Genomic DNA, 20,475 nt, shown 5'->3' with positions numbered 1-20,475 from the left:
ATGCACCCTCCATGATCGGCACTCTCCCACTATCCGTTGCTCTCTCTATAGCCAACTTTTATTACAATAATACAATGCAACACTTTGTTCATTCACCTTTTGCAATATAGCATTTTGCAAGATAATTTTCATTCTGATCAAATGTGAGCAAATAATGTGAGCAAATTTCAACAAACTTTAAATATCAATGTGATGTAAATTACATCCATGAGTTGAATATGTAAGATGTGATGTGAAATCAAAGCCAACATATGAACTAAAAGGCTTCAAATAAACGAATAATATATTTAAAAAATAAAGCATTAAATCTATTAGATGAAAATGATGAACAGAATTTTGAAGCTTGAAGAAAATGCACTTTGATGAAGCTAATTATAAAAATCTTGCTTTATCACTTTCTTTCTGTGAATATATGGGTCTCAATGTTCTCAAGTATCAAGCAAGCGTTAAACTTCGTTACTATGGAGATATCAATCAGTGGTGTATAAGATTAAAGGCTATTTAGCTGTCTATCATTTAACAGGGCTATAAAGAGATTATAATGTCCGACCTTAAACCGGGAGAACACAGCGAACTCGAAGGACATATTTCATGACTGTTCTGGTTTGAGTATCAAATAAAGCAATAATAAGCCGACCTACATTCTCAAATAGAGAATATGTAAAACAACTAAAAGCCAAACAATTAAAATAAGACAGTAAATGTGTTTGCACTGGTCTTAAGGATACTTGACTTTAATTGTGTAGCTCATATCATCAAGTAAGAAACAACACAAGTGACCACCCATACTACAAGAAACAAGATGCCGTATCCCACCCAAAATATGTGTTTCTGGCAAAAAAGCAGATTACATCGTCACTCTTAGAGGACTTGTGTCATCACTAGACATCATTACCTCACAGACGAGAAGATATAATGATTCAGATAACATCAGTCTGACAAATTACACTTACATGACAGCAACAATACAAAGGTGACAATGATGTTTAGCCAGCAGGTGTCAAGGTGATTTTTGGTCCCTGTTTGAGAAATAAGACCTGTCACAAGGCCTAACAGATATACGGTCTCTTATACAGTATAAATTACATAATGGGGCGGTTTCCTAGACAGAGATTAGACTAGTCCTAGACTAAAATAAATGTAAGAGCCGTCCAAACTTAAAACAACCTGCACTGACATATCTTAAAATACATCAGTTTTCAATCCTTTTGGGCAGGTTTTAAGTTGTCATTGGGCTGGAAATTTTTCTTGGACCTGGCAACCCTGGGTATGAGGCACACCTGGTGGTAACCAGTTTATAAAAGGCAATAAGGTGCTATATATCATGACGCTAGTGCTACATCATGAATAAAGGGCCATTCACATTATGAACGATAACCATAAAATTACAGTTTTAAAAATTAAAGATTACACAAACTAGTTTCACGGTTTAGAGAAACGCGAAACGTGTTGAAGGCTGTTATCTGCTGGTTATAGCCGCTGTAAATGCAACAAGAACGGCACATTTATACATTTTATGACATGCAAACTATTACAAATGTTTTTATTAAAGGAAATGTGCAGTACTAGTTAATGGATTAGTCCATTTCATTAAAAAAAAATCCTGATAATTTACTCATCACCATATCATCCAAAATGTTGATGTTTTTCTTTGTTCGGTCGAGAAAAAAATTTTTTTTTTTTTGAGGAAAACATTTCAGGATTTTTCTCATTTTAATGGACTTTAATGGACCCCAACACTTAACTCAACACTTAACAGTTTTTTTCAACCGAGCCTCAAAGGACTCTAAACGATCCCAAACGAGGCACAAGGGTCTTATCTAGCAGAAAATAAAAAATATGCACTTTTCAACCACAACTTCTCGTCTATCTCCGGTCCTGTGATGTTTGGGATCGTTTAGAGTCCTTTAAGGGTGTTTTCACATATACACTGTTTAGGTCGGCCCAAATGACGTGTCGCTCCGAGTACGGTGCGTTTGGGTCAGTGTGAACACAACAGCCGCACTCGGGTGCGCACTAAACGGCCGCCCCGAGACCGCTCTAAACAGGTGGTCTCGGAGCGGCTGTCGCCGAACTCTGGGGCGACCCACCTGTGGTGTGAACACTGCCGGACCTCGGACCGAACCAAATACAGGAAGTTCTCCACATGTTTGAGCCACTGGGCTTCCGTTGTGACGCGAGCCGGGTGTTATATTGTGGGTTAACAACAAACAAGCCAATCTGGTCCGTTGCAGAGAGATTCGCTGTCTCCTTTACGTTTGAGCTGATGATTTTATAAATGCATAGCTGTCCTCCACACACAAATAGTGACATTACGGGCTTTTTAGCAAACGGCTCCATGAGAAAGGCTTTAATAGAACAGCTACGCAATTTCGCGTTAAAGCAAAGAAACTTTGCAAAGACGTGCATCGTTTATCTCCACATCTTGATAGCTGCGCTCTCCCTGTCAGGCTGGTTGTCATGGAAACGTGGGGGTGGTCATGAGACGGTAAGAGCTGTCAGAGACCAATGACAGCGCTGACCGTTGTCACATGGCATACGGTGCGGCATTTCGAGTAAAGTAAAAAATATATATATGTGAACACGGACCGCACTAACTGAAAAATGATACAATGTATTTTGGTGCGCTCCGAGGCCGCACCACGGTGCGCACCAACATATGTGAAAACAACCTAAAACTGTTAAGTGTTGAGTTAAGGGTTAAGTGTTGGGGTCCATTAAAGTCCATTAAAATGAGAAAAATCCTGGAATGTTTTATTCAAAAAACATAATTTCTTCAATATTTTGGATGACATGGTGGTGAGTAAATTATCTGGATTTTTTTTTTTAAGAAAATGGACTAATCCTTTAAGGTCCCGGCTAAAGGGGTTGCATTTACTCCTCTTCGCGTCGTGCCTAACAACCCCCTTCATCCGTGACTTATTCACGACTTATGCACAGCCTCTCGTAACTTATTGCTTACATAAGTACATGTCAATATGTTTAAACTGAATTTATTTGCAGTTTGAAAGAGAAGAACTATTAAACTTAACTTGTAAATAAAAAGGTGATTCAAGATTTGTTTTGGCACTTTTATTCAAACTGAAGTGCAAGCATTGTCAAGTACAGTTAACAGTGTTTGACTGACAGTAATAATTCATCATTTTACACAACTCACTGCTTGTGCCTACTGTAAAAACTACAAATATTTATTCATATTCTTAAAACAATGATTTTATTATAATGTAAAAATAAAGAAATGTTCTTGCTCGGAACGAAACTAAAAATATACACTCAAATAAATCTCAGTTAAATTACAATTTCAAGTTTAAATAATTCTGTAAAGAGATATTCAATATTTACATCTACTGTATAATCCCTTTATCAAAAACATTGTTTTGATTTTTCCTTGGATTTGGGAAACTGCAATCACGTTTGTTATAATTTCACGGTTTTAATACAGAATATACAAAACATTTCATGCAGAAATATAATTCGGCAAAAACTCTGCTACAGTACAAAAGTAAGAAATCTTTATGCAATAAACACTACCGTAAGAACCCATTACACAAAACACATCACTGCTGTCCTGTCATGTTACCCATTTACTGTCATAACTAGTTGTATTCAAAAACTGTACAAATAATAATTTAACACATCTAAAGGTGCAGTTATTGAATTATGTAACCTTAAAGCATAAAAAATCATTTATAAAAACAGTATGCCAAAAATAGACATTATGCTTTCCATACAGTGTGTGCACTATTGAAATATATTTAGATTTGAGGTAACTAACAGTGAGCAAAGTTCCTCATGCATCATACATACATCCAAACTCATACATTTTTGAGGGGTTTGCATGCAAATAAAATGAAATCGCTGGAAAAATAATAATGCAAAAGTCTTTTGTTGCTTTGGGAAAAGTAATGCCAACTGAACTGTGCACCGTGTCTGCAAAAGGTTTCATTGCAAAAGTACCAAAGTTGTGTGAACTCAACAAATGTGAGCTATGTGCAAAGTGAATATGTGCAAAGATTAACATTTTTATTCGTAAATATTAATATTTAGACTTTCTTCTGTTGTCGCAACAACTTCTCTATTCGTAAGGCACAGACACGGATGATGTATAAAACTTACGATCACATTTCTGCAAAGCGATGATTAATAAATAGGTGGTTTATTTCTAAATAAAATGCATTGATGTCACATGGTAATACATTTTAAAAGGAGGAAAATAAATTGCTCCTTAGGTGTCTGAACAGTTTTTCCAAAAGCATGTAAAGATGTGAGAGGTGTAGTGCTGGGTGATGGAGGAGTACTGGAGCGTTTATTGGGGATTGATGTCATTGTTGGGAAACATGGACTTGCGTGTTTTGGGCGGGGGAGGCGGCGGCTTGTTTTCAACTTTCATCGGTAAAGGAGGCGTAAACTACAAATAACAAAAACAAAGTATTTTATTTTCAGTCTTGCTTTTTACTGTCAGCATGTTAAACTTTTTAAATCAATATTAAGCTCTTTTGCTGTTTATTTAAATAGTAAAAATCTGACAAATGTAAATACAAATACTTATATAAAATTCTACAGTTTCTAACTCGATTATTATAAAGTAAATGCATTAGCTAACATAAACTAACAATGAGCATTTATTAGGGCTGTCAAAAGATTAATCGCAATTAATCGCATCCAAAATAAAAGTTTGTGTTTACATAACATGTGTGTGTCGTGTGGGTAAATATTATGTATATATAAATGCACACACATTCATGTATATATTTAAGAAATATTTGCATTTATATACTGTATATACATTTATATAATTTATATTATATAAAAATATAAATATTTTATATATAAATATAACCAATTTTTCTTAAATATATACATGACTGTGTGTGTTTTTATATATAAATAATAATAATACATAAATAATACTTGTACACACTACACACACATATTTTATGTAAACACAAACTTTTATTTTGGAATGCGATTAATCGCGATTAATCTTTTGACAGCCCTAGCATTTATTAATCTTTGTTCATGTTAGTTCATGCCAATTCAATTGCTCATGTTTAGTTCATTTTGCATTAACAAATTAAGAGTTTCGTTGCTAAACGAGAAAACCACCATTTTTTTTAATTGTTCAGAAATCTCGTTTTTTGGTTGTGCATTCCAATTAATTTCAATGCAACTGCAGTTGGTTTGTTTTGATTTAAACCTTCATAACTTTAAAAATACAGCAAAGTAGCACCATAAAACGAAATAATAACATGATAACATAATAATAAACATGTTTTGACAAAATGTAAACAGTTACAACTTTTAACTTTTAAAATCTAGCTAAAATTACCATGAACTTAGATTAATGGTGAAGTGTTACCAAAAATCTAAATGTAATAATTTTGATATTTTTGAGCCATTACTGTCAACACGTTTGTCCTTTTCAACCATAAGACAGCAGCAGAATGCATTTAATAAAGTAAAGATGTGAGTTTCGTCGTACCTCAGAGGTAGAGTTGTAGATGCCGTCACTATCGGTCAGGTGTTTCTTCGGGGGCATCGGTGGAGGAGCGCTTGTAATGTCAGGCGTGCTAAAGTCACTCTCGCTCGGTAGACACGTGTAACCTACAGATGAATGATTGACAGATGATGTATAAATGTTTATATAGATGCTTTATGAACACCACGGTGATTGTCTGTGTGTTAGTATATGTGGTTTACAGGGTAAAATGACATGTTTATTATGCTATAAACACAGCTTAACAAAATAAAACATACTAAATGGTACTCTTTCATAGATTAAAGACTGCCAACAGGTTTTTGTTATGGTTGGGGTTAGAGTGTGTGTCTGTGTGTGTGTGTGTGTGTGTGTGTGTGTGTGTGTGTGTGTGTACCACTACTAAACCTAATTTCAGACATAGGTTACCAAAGTCGACTATTTGCTTTTATATTTGGGAGTTTAGGACAGGCTGGGTGTATTAGGGTTACAACAACTGAGGATGCCCAAAAATTGAGCTAAATAGTTAGCAAAATACTGTGCCTTTTCTGCCATTATTGGTAGCTGCCATATATGGCAAAGACGATGCTAATCATATCCATAGCAATCGAGTGTTATGCATTATATGTATGCAACTGGTCCATGATTCTGTTCATGTATTTGCTGCATCTGTACTATTTATGTCCCTGTAAATTACTTTGTTTAAGTGGACTTAAATAAATTGTTAAAACGCGCGTGTGTGTGTGTGTGTACTCACTGGAGCTGCGTGGTGTGTGTGGTGAAGCAGGCAGTGGGCTGAGTGGGTTGTGTAAACTCAAGCCGGATGATTCTCCATGATACAGTGAAAGTGTTAGTCTTCGATCTCCAATCGTCAGACTTTTGGGTCTCGGCTGCTTTTCTGGAGGAATCTGAAAATACACATAACGGTTCATTTAAATAAAACATTCATTCACTTTATTTCTATAAATTATTCTATTTAATTCTTGATTTGTGACAGATATTGACCGCATAAATACTAACTGTTTCTTTTTCTCTCACAGGGTCCCCACACCTTAGTTAACTTCAAATTCAAGAACCTTTCAAGCACTTTCCAGGTCCAATACCCTCAAATTCAAGGACTAAATGTGGGGACACATTTCAAGTGAGAGCAAGCTTACATTGTGTTACCTTTTAAGATACATTGTTACAGTGCCCTTTCGAGGGAACTTGCGCTGCATCGCTGCGGTGACACTTTGGGAATGTGTATATCACATTCAACCAATGGTGAGGCTTAATGACAAAGACAGGGTGACGCTGGAGCCAGGAAGTATATCACTATCTGAAATATTGCCAAAGACGGCGTTACAATACAAGGACGCAGAAAGGGAGACGCAGCGCCTCGTTCCCTTCTCAGGGAACAACAGTTACATACGTAACCCGAGACGTTTTCATGTGTCAAACACAACTGTGCAAAAAAGCATTTTGGTATGAATCAACATTCGCATACAGAAGATATAAGCATTTAAAGCGAACAGTTTAGCACGTGTGCTTAAAAAGTCTAGAATTTTTATATTATCCTACACAGGGAATATGGATTTTTTTCCCAGAAAACTTCTTGCATAAAATAGATTCAAGCACTTTCAATGACTTGTATCTATGTATGTATATTTTCAAAAACTTCCCAGGGCCTTGAATTCTTTCCCCCAGATTCACAAACTTTCAAGGATTTTAAGGACCCGTGGGAACCCTGCTCTCAACAGGTATTGTTTCGGAATAGTGAAAACATGTTTCTTGTTATAAGCTTCTTTTGTACTATTGCCTCCCTATGACACAACACTTTGTCTGATTAAAATCAGCGTTGCTACTTTTACCTTTCCACTTTACATGACAAATGAAGTCAGAAATGGGCTGCGTGGGATGCCAACCATCTGCGGGTGCGTAATTATCGGATCCAATTTGAGCTTATTTTCTTGGGTGGTCTTGGTCATCAAGAAATAGCATCTTAATTTAATAATAATACTAAGAATTTTTTTCCTTGAAAATCTTTTTTGCAGTGTATTTTTTAAATATGAAAAAGAAAACATAAAGTGCAATTTTATTCATTAGGAGAAGACTATATGTTGTGAATACTTGAAATGTGACAATTTATGAACAGTTATAAACAAAAGAAGTGTAGAAGCTCAACATGTGTTGATTATTTACATTTGCATTTTTTTGTGCAGTGTTAATAGTTAAACTATTAAAATTTGGTTCTTGCAATGTTAAATTGCAATTGTTTTTAAAATATTAAAAAAGAAAATATGATTCTTTAGTAATTTAAAGACAAAATACTGGATTACAAGATGTGTGCATCTTTTTTTGAAAAAGCATGTTTTTTTATGTATGACCTATAACAAAAAGTAACAAAAACAACATAAGTTATAACATATATAAATATAGGTCAAAGTAAAAAAATATATATATAAAAAGTAAAAACAGGGGTAAACGTTTGGTCCGCATTATATTTACAATTTTGAAATCTGGCCCTTGAAGAAGAGTAGTTGCTTTACAGGATTGGGACTAGTGGGGCTGCGGAAGTCAATATTTGATTTCATGGTAAACCTTTTACATCTGATGTTATGAACAGCTCACAGTCAACCTTAAACAAAGGAAACCTGCAGACGGAAATCTGTAAAGCTTCAGGTACCTCGTCTGTGTTGGCGGGTCGTTCCATAAGAACTTGAGACTTGCTCACGCTCCATTCTTTCCTGTTTTTCTTACTGATCCGATTATCTTCCTCTGAACGTGAAAACACGGAGACCCTGCAGTCACTCACACGGGATAGAAGTGAACTGAGAGAGAGAGAGAGAGAGAGAGAGAGAGAGAGAGAGAGAGAGAGAGAGAGAGAGAGATGCATGATAAATCCTCATGTTTTACTATTGTAAGTGTATAATACATAATAACATTCTGGCTATGTATTTGTTTAGTAATCTAATCTAGTTTAAATATATTTTCATTTTTTTGGAAGTTAAAATTAATTAATTAATGTTAAAATATTTTCTTTCATCATTTTTTTTCGAAGTATCTATTCAAATATTTTCTTTCATCCAAGTTTCAATGATTTAAATTTTTGACATGATCTCATTCAATCAATATTTAAGATATCATGGTTATATTTTCTTTACATTATGTATCAAACAGTACATCACAAAACATGACTTTAGCTGGGTTTTTAAAGTCAAGGTCACATATTTAGACATTTGTCTTATGGTATGTGGATTAAAAAGCGTATCATACTCCCAGCTGCATGTCTCAGTAATTATTAGTTAAATATAACATGCACTTAATTGTGTCATCAAAAAAGCTTCTGCTACAAACAGAGATGTAAATGTTACCACCAAGCACTTGCTGTGTTTAAAATTGCCTACTTTAATACTATATAACAGGTGAAAATCAGTAGGCGAGATAAGTAGTATGTGCAAATTTACAGTATTACAAAAACAGTAGGCCAAAAGTACCCGGGTGACCTATTACTTCCGGAAAGCTTTTGAAGTGTGCATTTGATGGACACTTTACCATCCCGTGAGGAGTCATCCAAAGACAAAAAAGGAGAGACGTTGTCATATTCAAAAATGTCAGAAAGAGGTGATGTTTCTCCGTTCAGATGTTAATAAATAAGGAAAGCATTTGTTCCCTGTAATTAAATTGCGCTTATCATTCAAGTTAACGGCTCACTTGTTATGCATGTCACGTGATTTCTCAACATGAACGATGTAGAACATCTGAATTTCATTCACACTACCCATATTTATACTACATAGAGTGGACTGTTTTAATGGTCAATGAGTAGGTACTTCATATCAGTACTGTTTGTCACAGTAGGATTTCGGATGTGGTGTAAGGAAACAAAGATGCGTTTAAATAAAATTTAGGAGGCTACTTTTAAATGAAAAAATACTTTAAAGGTGCCAAAGAGAAGCAATGTGGCTTCATTAGGTGCAAAAATGATGGTTTTACATGTCCATTTACAACCCAGTTAGAATGAAATGGTCTATTATTACCTTTTTTGAAGGGTCATGAATAATAATGTTGAGCTCTGCTCTGATTGGTTGTTTCTCAGAGCAGCTCTTTCAGTAGCTCTGTGTGTGTGTAAACAGACCTTATGTTTGAGCCTGCATCAGACAAAGATATAAATTTTGAGGAATAATAAATTTTTTGGAGATTGTTAAGTTGGAAATAGGCGCATGCATATTATATAAATGACACATGTAGTGAATCATAAGTTAAACAGTGTTGTATAGTATACGCACAACCGGCGCAACGTCATAGAATGTCTCTGAACAGGTTCACGCCCACTTTTGGGGGAAATCGCACTAGACGTTCCATTGGCTTCCATTCAAAATAGCGGAACAAAGCAACCTTCGTACACAGCCGGCAGGCGTAAATAACTTATGAAATCACTCAGATTAAACATGTTATTATCTGTCCACCCTGCCGGCCATGGAGCGCGAAAGATAGATTATCATATTTAATTTGGTCAATGTGGAAACATGTCTCTTTCATTCTCCCAGCGTCAAATTTGTGTAACAACGCTCCCTATTGGCCAGAGGTGTCTTACCCGGACATTTACTCGTACCTCATCGAGTCAACAGGGAAGCAAGTGAATGATTTTATTTCGTATTTGAAAGTTACTTCGTATTTATTTATTATGTCTTTATATTTAGATTAATAAGTGCACTTTTCCGTCCAGCCATACAACGAACTGGCTTAGCGATATTTCCAGCAATCACTGGATGGCGTTGTTACACAAAATTCGACGCTGTGAGAATGAAAGGGACATGTTTTTATATTGACCAAATTAAATGTGTTAATTTATCTTTCGCGCTCTATGGCAGGCAGGATGGACAGATAAATACTCGACATGTTTAATCTGAGTGATTTCATAAGTTATTTACGCCTGCCGGCTGTGTAAAAACGTTGCTTTGTTCCGCTATTTTGAATGGAAGCGCTGCTTTTTTATCCCCCGAAAAGGGGCGGTGACGAAATTTACAGTCAAGTTACCGGATGTGCCGGTAGTCCGTATTGCATGAATCGTACTCGCCCCTCTGGCGGAAGTAACTCCTCCTTCTCCATTTTTCGTACGTTATCGGAAAGATTTGGTAAAGCTAATATTTCTTTTATAAATCTGATTAAACTAAAGACTCTTCGGAGATATAACGGATGTAATACTACTCTATAGCAGGGCTCCAGACTAACTTTTTTCACTAGGAGCACAGTGGCCCCCAAATGAAAATTTTAGGGGCGCAACCAGAAAATTTAGGGGCACACACCGTAAATCAACATGCTTACCAAATAATCATATTTCTACTAATTTTCACTGTATTACTAATAAATACTTTGATGATACATGCTGAAAGTACAATGTGCTGTTTCAAATTTCAGTGTCACATCACAAAAAAAGGTCAAATTTACTGGTCGACTGGATGTAAAATTCAGTGGCACACTCTCAAATTTTGGTGGCAAAACGCCACCATTTGGTGGCAGTCTGGAGCCCTGTATAGGTACTCCAGATTAACATCAGAAATGCAGAAACAGTGTGTGTTAAGTCAGTGGTTCTCAAACTTGGGGCCGGTGCCCCCAGGGGGGCCGCGAGATGGTGCCAGGGGGGCCCCAGTTTTATGACATTTCATAAAATACATTAATTTATCATGAATTCTGTGTAATTAAACCTAAAAAAATAAGGCTACTAACCAATAGCACTACTTTGTATACTTTAATATGTTTTGTCTTATTAAAATGTTACGTTTTAGAACAAATTTGTTATAAAAAAAAATTTGGGGGGCCACGAAGGAATACACCATATACAAGGGGGGCCACAGGCTGAAAAAGTTTGAGAACCACTGTGTTAAGTGAGCTTTAAGAGAAAACGCTTCCCTGCCAATGACGAGAATTTCCAGCTTTCCGCAATACCGCTATTATTCACCAGGTGACTTCCGCAACTTATACAACCCTGAAGTAACGCCTCATGTGTAAGAGAAAAAACTCAATGTATGTTTTAAAGATCACTCTGAATCTGATCTCTATCAAAAGTCCTTCACAAAAATGCTCAAAATTTGGTGTTTTTGAAGAAACCTACCCATATTTGAGAGGTGATAAAAATGGGTGATTCTCACGAAACCATTGAAACACCACGGCACTAATGATTTTAGCTTTAAAATGTGTAATATAGTAACATTAAAAAGCATCAGAATTAACACAATACTGTGTTGTACCTTGCACAATGTGTGATTTCAACATAAGAATTTATAATTGTAAATTTTATCTCATTTTCTGCTGAAATTCTCATTACCGCAATGTGTCCGGCTGTGTTTGAACATGCGTTATGTTGTAATTTCATCAAATTAACACAAAAATATTAAGAAAAAAAATAAATGGATGTTTTGCTAGACTATTTTAGATGACAGAAAAATATTTACTGAATATTCATGTATAATAATAATGAAGAAAAATTAGGAAAATGATGTGTCCATGCCTGATGTTCTCATCCTCCGCAACACTTTTTGAGAACAGTTTAAGCACACATACAGAATTTTAATAAAGTTTGATTTTGAGTGACCAAGCACATGGACCAGTTACTTCAAGATGGCTACCAGGTAAGATCATTTTTTTACAGTTAATTTGAAATATTGTCTTGTCAGAATGCTTACACGACATTTTGATTATCATTACCGCAACAGATGCTTATTAAATGTTAATTTAATTAATAGAAGCATAATACTTTGATTTTAAATGCATGTGCAGAATCTCCAAATTATGTTCTTTCAGGTTTGTCATGTCATTTTGAAAATATGTCAGTGTTGATGTTTTCTGACTGTTGCGGTAATGAGATTTTTTAGGACTAATTTTTTAAATTATGTTACAAAAAGTGTTAAATGATAAGTAAAAGTTTTTAAATTAATGTTCCCATTTACTCCAGACTTTGTTTTCAATGTCTGGTGGGAAAAAAAGTAAATTTAAGCAATTTTTACATTTTAATGCTTGACATGTTTAAAACCAAGTTTTCGTGAGAATCACCCAACTAATGAAGTTAGGATGAAACTTTTTTTGTTTGAAAGTAGAGGGTCTGTTCGTTCATTTGATATATTGTTTGTTTATATATTTAAAGAAGAACATTTTCTGGAAGGCGTTAAACTTTTGTGAAAATCATGAAAAATGAACTTTTTTGAAAACGCTGGCGTAGAAAGAGTTAATGGACGTTTCTGAGTGGTAAGTTTGTGTGTTTTTTTTTTCAGAATGGACCTGCAAAACGTAACTGTAACATCAATAGTAGAACTTCAGCCTAAACATTAGCATATAGCATTAACTAGCATATAGCACTAACTAGCATATAGCACTAACTTAGCAGTCACAACTTTGTTTTTAGCATTGTAACAACATTAATTGAATGTGTAATATAATGTTGGGATGTACATCTCGACTATAACATCACAGTTGGTGTTGTGTTGAGATTGGTCTGTCTTCCCGTAGTTTTTTCGCATGAAAACAATCACTTTTGAGGCTCACAATATGTCATTACCATGTACAGAGCTCGTATTATTTATCTATGCCTAAATAAATACATTCAATGGCACTTTTAAACACAACTGTTTCTGGAGGATAAATAAAACACAAACTTGTGAGAGATCATTCATGTCTGTCAGCAGCTATCATTTCATTTTAATCACAGTTTTATAAAGACAAGCAGGAAGCAATAAGAGTCTGTTTACATCCTGGTTTTATAATGTGCTCCAATTACCAAGATGTAAACAAGGTCCGAAACATTTTGTGATCCGACCAATAAAACCACAAGAGAAAGTCGAAAATTCAGGCCAACACATCGTATTTGGAATAAAAATTATATTCAGTCCTTATGCATGTCGGAAAACCTACATACCCATCAATCAACCATCAGACTAAAACAAAGGCTTCAATCTTTGCCGGTTGTGGATAGAATTCTTCTCAGTATAGATTTAACATAAACCCAAAAACTCAAAACAACCACAGCAATGATGTAAAATCAATCAATCAGTTACACCCTAGCAACCACCCAAAAAAATTCTTAATTTGGAAGCTAATGGTACTTAAAATGAATCCAAATAACAACAACCAATTCTGTCTGGCTATGACAGCCTTGAGGGTAAAAGCAGATCAACCAGCAGTAAATGAAATCACATACTGTAGGAAATGGAACAATCATGTGACCTCGGGATGTGATGGAGGGCTAGAAAATGAGTGAGATTATATGTGAGAGTGACAGAGGACGATTGTGGATACTGACTCCTGTGATGCAGGTCTGGAGGAGTTTCCATCAGATGAACCAGATCCACTGGAGTGTCCAGACGAGGCGTTTGAAATGGTGGACATTCGTCTGAGCGTGGAGGACATGATGTACGGCATAACCATCGACCCGACACGACTCTTCTTCTTTTCTGTCAGAGAGCAGGGCTGACCATATACAAACACACATACAGGATTTGTTAGGGATCTCCTATTGGCTTCAAGGGTTTAATAAAAAGCTTATTAAAATTACTAGTGATGTCAACAGTCCCAGCACTTTAATGGTGCATTCACACAAGCCAAAGTAGAGGTGGCAAAAACACACTATTCGCCGTAGTTGGACGCTTTAACATTTGAGTTTAGTCGCTTCATTGGCGCGTGAAAGCCGCACGTGAAATTCTAGTCATTTGAGACATTCACGCGGAAATTCGCATCATGGGAGGGGCTTCTGTGACTCCGCTGAGACTCCGATCACTTCTTGTAATAATGTCACTACTACAGCAAGGTCTTGATTGGTTAATGCGGCACGGAAATCTGCCGGAATTCAGATTTTTCAACTCGCGCGTTTCCTACGGCAACGCTCAATTCGCGCAAAACGCGCCTACCGCGCAGCAGGATGCCTAATCGTGTCTTTGCATTGACTAAACATGTAAATCACTCGCACTTGCCGCCTCTACCGCGTCTGGTGTGAACCCTGCATAACAATGATCTTCTTAATTTGTATCTTTGCTTAAATGTTTTTATTCACTGTGAGGCTGTTTACACTTGGCATTAATATGCGTTTTCATCGATCGGATAACAAGTGGACGACGTTAATGCCAGGTGTAAACGGTGTTCAAAACATTTTGAGCTTGACCACTTTCAACCACATTCAGAGGTAGTCAAAATCCCTTTCGATCGGATTGCTTTTGTAGTGTAAACGCACATGTGGTTGAATGCGTTCGAACAGCCACATGCGACCGCCTTCTCTCCGCCCATTTATCTAATCTGAGGTACTGAGCACAAAGTTTTACGTCTTTTCTGACTTCTGGCACGATCACACGGTGTACAGCGTTATTTTTAGCCTTTTATTGATAAAACTAAAGCGGCTGATCTCAGCAGTTTCAGTTTGCATGGGTGTGAAAGTTGTGCAATCTTATTTCATCAATTGCGCTGAAAATTCAGAGAAAGCTCTTACATACACATTTACAAAACACTGTGCAGCATGTTTACTTACAACACAAGCAGCGGACTCCAACATAATATTAGTTCACCTCCATATAAACTTGTCATTACTCCCGCTCGCGTTTAAATGACAACGAAGAGACTCGCCCACCGTCTCACAGACCACCCCCTCAAAGTATTCAGGACAGAAGCGATCGAAAGTGGACAAAAAAAGACAGATAATACCAGGTGTAAATGTAATGTGTCTCTCTCGTCCACTTGTGATCCGATCAACGAAAACACATCTTAATACCAAGTTTAAACAGCCCCTGTGTTGCATGTTTTATGTTTCTTTCTTTAAAGTCCCCATGAAATCAAAACTGACAATTCTTATTTTTCTATGGAATACTACAGTGTTTATTATAAATAATTCATCCGTGTTAGTCTTTATTTCTTTAAAAATTCATGTGCCTTCATAAAATGTAATCAAAATCTGAAAATGGTAATGTCATCTAGACGGTTTGGGCGGAGCATCTGTTAACCCCGCCCCCTCCAACTGTCAGTCTGCTGCGAGTTTTTCCCGTGTGATATTCTGTTTCACTCGAAAACACGTCACAATGCGGAAGTAAAGTGGATCACCACTTCCAGTTTACGGGGACTTTAAAGTTCAAAGTGCTTACGTATTACATTAATGTGCCTTGTAAAACTTAATCATGGATTAGACCAAAATGATCAATCACTAATCTGATCATTGAATATCTATGGTGGTTATAATCCTGAGGGCTCAAATATTTATTTTGCATATTTACATTTGCTAAACTATACATCAAACATATTATTAGCGTCACTGGTTATATACAAGTGCTTTAATAGGTTTAACTATTTCAGTCATTTTAGTGAAAGAAAATCTTGAAGCTAACCCAATAAAATGTGTAGTCGGTTACATGAATCTCACAAAGTAGGATGCAGAAAAGTAAAGTATGCATTTCTTTTTCCAATGGTAAATGCTGTTTGTTTGTTTTATACATTGCTTATATAATAATCCTATCAGTCATACACGCTCACCAGAGTAATGACGCCGTACAGTCTCTCCACTTTGGCGCGCAGGTCTTGAAAGCAGGTGACAATTCTGTTGTGTAGAGGTTTCAGTTGTTCTGTGGATTTCTCACCGTGGATCCGAATCCCCTCATCAAGCAGTGGAACCTGACAACAAACATTAAAAAGTTTTTAACATTATAAAAAACATAACAAAATGACAGCACACAAGTGATAGACCGATATATTGCATGTGCAATTTTTCAAAGACTTATTCAAAAAGTAACGTGAGCTATCAGATCTATAGTGCATACAATACTGTGCAAAAGTCTTAAGGGGGTCGCACACATCGGACGCGCAGCTCAGCGCCGCGCCGTTCTAAAAAAAATCGAACACATTGTTTTCTATGAGTATACGCACACTGGCGCCGACAGGTGGCGCCTGTCCGCGGCGCCCAGCTACGACTTGTTCAAATCCCTGTCACGCCACAAAGCGCCACTCACATAGTTTAACATTAAATAACATCATATTTGTCCCAAATCATTAACGATTAACATTGGCTGCTAACGTATATTTTGCATTTTGAAGTAGACGCTATCTGACTATGGTCGCGCTATTTAATGTGCACTTCCGGTGTGCGATACCTCCGAGTTGTCCTAGACGCGACTCGATGCTGCGCGGCGCTGAGCTGCACGTCCGGTGTGCGACCCCGCCAGAATTAGATTTGTTGTTTTTTGCAATGTTATAGTGATGATATATAATTGATTCTCAGTCTCTTTAATAGAAAACATCCAGAAAATACAGGAAATGTGTATATAGTATTAAAAACTGTATAAAAATGTAAACTGATGTGTCAAGTTTTTAGGCTAAACTCCCCTTCCACTTGGGCAATAGATAGCAGAAAACTGCAGGATCTCCTAAACCCAAATAAAATTAAATCCTAATTTCTAATTTTAAAGAAATTAGTCTTTTTACTTCATTCTGCTCAAAAACGCTCAAGATACTAAACACTGACGATGCCTAAAGAAGACATTTAGGGGTGGTTTCCCGGACAGGGATTAGACTAGTCCTAGACTAACATATATTTAAGAGCTGTCTAAACTGAAAACATCTTGCACTGACATATCTTAAAATACATCAGTGCTTTTTGTTTTGCCTGAAAATGCACAGAAGTAATGTTTTTAGTAAGGCATGTTTGTGAAAACTAGTTATATTTCCTAATTAAACTAAGGCCTAGTCCTGATTTAACATAATCCCTGTCCAGGAAACCACCCCAATGTCCTGAAAATTAATTATTTTTATTTTCTGTACATATTTCCTGTATTTTCTGTTTGTATCTTAATAAGAAAATATGGAATAATAAATATGGATGAACTTTAAAACTTCTAAAACAATAAGTCTGGTGGTGGTGGCCTAAGACTTGCACAGTACTGCATGTCTTGTAATTATGTTTAAGTACTAAAAAAGATGCAAAAGCCTCTAAACGCCACCTCTCTCAAAATTAGAAAAATTTGGCACGTATTATACATTCATCAAATACTTTCGCCTTAAAGCTGCTTAATCACGGCCACATACCAATCAAAAATATTTTTTTACAAGATAATTTACAAGAAAATATGTCAGACACACTCAAAGGGTTTTGCATCTGAGCTCTTCAATTGTTTATTAAGTTTTACTAATTTACTATAATTGGGTGATTCTCACGAAACCATTGAAACACCATGGCACTAATGATTTTAGCTTTAAAATGTGTAATATAGTAACATTAAAAAGCATCAGAATTAACACAATACTGTGTTCTACCTTGCACAATGTGTGATTTCAACATAAGAATTTATAATTGGAAATTTTATCTCATTTTCTGCTGAAATTCTCATTACCGCAATGTGTCCGGCTGTGTTTGAACATGCGTTATGTTGTAATTTAATCAAATTAACACAAAAATATTAAGAAAAAAATAAATGGATGTTTTGCTAGACTACTTTAGATGACAGAAAAAATATTTACTGAATATTCATGTATAATAATAATGAAGAAAAATTAGGAAAAAGAGTGTCCATGCCTGATGTTCTCATCCTCCGCAACACTTTTTGAGAACAGTTTAAGCACACATACAGAATTTTAATAAAGTTTGATTTTGAGTTACCAAGCACATGGACCAGTTACTTCAAGATGGCTATCAGGTAAGATCATTTTTTTACATTTAATTTGAAATATTGTCTTGTCAGAATGCTTACACGACATTTTTATTATCATTACCGCAACAGATGCTTATAAAATGTTAATTTAATTAATAGAAGCATAATACTTTGATTTTAAATGCATGTGCAGAATCTCCAAATTATGTTCTTTCAGGTTTGTCACGTCATTTTGAAAATATGTCAGTGTTGATGTTTTCTGACTGTTGCGGTAATGAGATTTTTTAGGACTAATTTTTTTAATTATGTTACAAAAAGTGTTAAATGATAAGTAAAAGCTTTTAAATTAATGTTCCCATTTACTCCAGACTTTGTTTATCAATGTCTGGTGGGAAAATAAGTAAATTTAAGCAATTTTTACATTTTCATGCTTGACATTTTTAAAACCAAGTTTTCGTGAGAATCACCCAATTAATTTTGTGTTATATCGGCCACATTGCTTTCTCAATATCAGTATCAGTACCGGCCATAAAAAAAAACATACTGGTTAAATACTACAACACACGCATGTCTCAATTGGTTCAACATTATCCGATTTCATTATTTTATTAACACTCGCAATTAGGGCTGTCACGATTATGAAATCTGGCTGACGGTTAATTGACTAATAAATTGTGATGATTATGACGACTAATTGCCTGTTTTAGGGCTTTGGCGATTATGACGATTAATTGTCTGTTTTATTGCTTTGACATTTAATTTGTTTATGAAATAATTGTCACATATTGTTGTGATAATTTATGTAAGAATTAATACACATAACACACATTTAAAACTAATCTGATACTGTCTCGTTTATACAGGCGCTGCAGCTCCCCCTTGTGTTTTTAAAGAAATGTGCAATCATTGCGGTGATCTGAAATCATCGCGATGAGGTCAAACAATCCCGATGAGACGATTAATTAATCATTGTGACAGCCCTACTCGCAATGCATTGTGGGAAGCTTGCATTGTGGTATTGATTTTATATAATATTATTATATAGTGTACTGTAATAGAATTGTAGAAATGTTCAAATCAGAGATAGCAGAGATTCATTTTATACAATAGTTGATATATTTGTGCAACTACCAGCAGCTTTGCTTTTAAGAAACATGAAGTTGTGTGAAAATACTGCATGGGATGTGATACAAACGAGTCAATATGTATTGACTGATGTATCACTAATGAAAAGCTTATTGTTTTTGTCTTTTAAATGTTTATTTTTAAATCATGGTTTTCATCCATCAAAAAAAAAAAAAAATATTTTTTTAAACATTTAATTTCCTGGATTACGCAACAGTAGGCATTACAAGGTGAATTTCAAGGTTACTAACTATATTGTGATGTATAAAGTTACATTTAAACATCTTTTCGTGGGTTTTATGAGAAACAAAAGCATTGCATGAAATTATAAAAAGAATACAGATGTTAAACATAGCGTTACCTGCAGTGCAATGAGATGTTTCAAGACTTCAATGCGCTCCAGGTGATCAGGGTTGTTCTTCATGTACGTCTCTGTAAAAAACGCCTGAGGGGCCGATACAAAAATTTCAATTAAGATGAGTAAATGCCCGGACCGGACGCCTCCAGGTGCACATCAATGTTTCATTAGAGACCAGGAGAGAACGGTCCAGAACTACTGCGGAGCAAAATCTGTCTGATTCAGAGACGTGTCATTCAGATGCTTTACCCACTGTTTTTAATTAAAAATTAATAAAAGTGGATGAAATTGGAAGAGAAAAATCACGAGGATAAACCTTCTCATAGTTGGAAAAGCCACCCATGACTGCAGGGTCCACGATCCCGTTGAGCATCATGGAGAGAGGATGTACAGGAAGAGATCGATCACAGGCCTGCTGCTGGACCAGATTACTCAGCTTCTCATTGGCCAGCTCCATGGTTTCTATGGCGTTCTCCAAAGGACTGATCTCCTCCTATAAAAGAGTTCATATACATTAAAGTGATCGTTCACAAAAAAAGCATAGTTTTAAAAGAACCTGAGAGTATTTAATAATTCCACTCGACTTGTGTCCTACATTATTTTAAAGTAAACATCCTAAAACTGCCTAAACACCAGTTTAGACACAAAGAAGAGAGGCACAGGTCACGACTTTCATCAAATAATATTTTCCTCCAAATCCTTTTGTATGCTTTCAGGACACTTTAAATGTACGGCACGAGTCGAGTGGAGTTATTTGTTTAACACTTTTGGGTCCATTTGAAGCTTGAAGAGGCGGTCACCATAGTAACCAAAAACCTTAAAGGCGGAGTGCACAATGTTTGAAAAACGCTTTGGAAAAGGGAGTCGGGCCGATGGCCAAAACACACTTGTAGCCAATCAGCAATAAGGGGCGTGTGTAGTAACCG

At 35.9% G+C, this 20,475-nt stretch overlaps 1 protein-coding gene across 2 annotated transcripts in view; it reads right to left on the bottom strand.

Moving 5' to 3' along the window:
* Nucleotides 1–3,061: 3,061 nt before the first annotated feature.
* dock5 (dedicator of cytokinesis 5) overlaps nt 3,062–20,475 on the bottom strand; it is a 98,954-nt gene continuing 81,540 nt past the window's right edge. For both annotated transcript variants that reach the window (XM_073868123.1, XM_073868124.1), the window contains 8 exons: nt 19,866–20,042; nt 19,553–19,636; nt 15,959–16,096; nt 13,752–13,918; nt 8,142–8,286; nt 6,234–6,384; nt 5,483–5,604; nt 3,062–4,408 (listed from right to left, as the gene is read on the bottom strand). In XM_073868123.1, coding sequence (XP_073724224.1) covers nt 4,307–4,408; nt 5,483–5,604; nt 6,234–6,384; nt 8,142–8,286; nt 13,752–13,918; nt 15,959–16,096; nt 19,553–19,636; nt 19,866–20,042 — 1,086 coding nt within the window. In that variant the 3' untranslated portion in view covers nt 3,062–4,306. The remainder of the gene's footprint in view (nt 4,409–5,482; nt 5,605–6,233; nt 6,385–8,141; nt 8,287–13,751; nt 13,919–15,958; nt 16,097–19,552; nt 19,637–19,865; nt 20,043–20,475) is intronic.

The sequence above is a fragment of the Misgurnus anguillicaudatus genome, chromosome 5 (assembly GCF_027580225.2).
Source record: "Misgurnus anguillicaudatus chromosome 5, ASM2758022v2, whole genome shotgun sequence".
NCBI lineage: Eukaryota > Metazoa > Chordata > Actinopteri > Cypriniformes > Cobitidae > Misgurnus > Misgurnus anguillicaudatus.
This window is presented reverse-complemented; position numbering and strand designations above follow the sequence as displayed.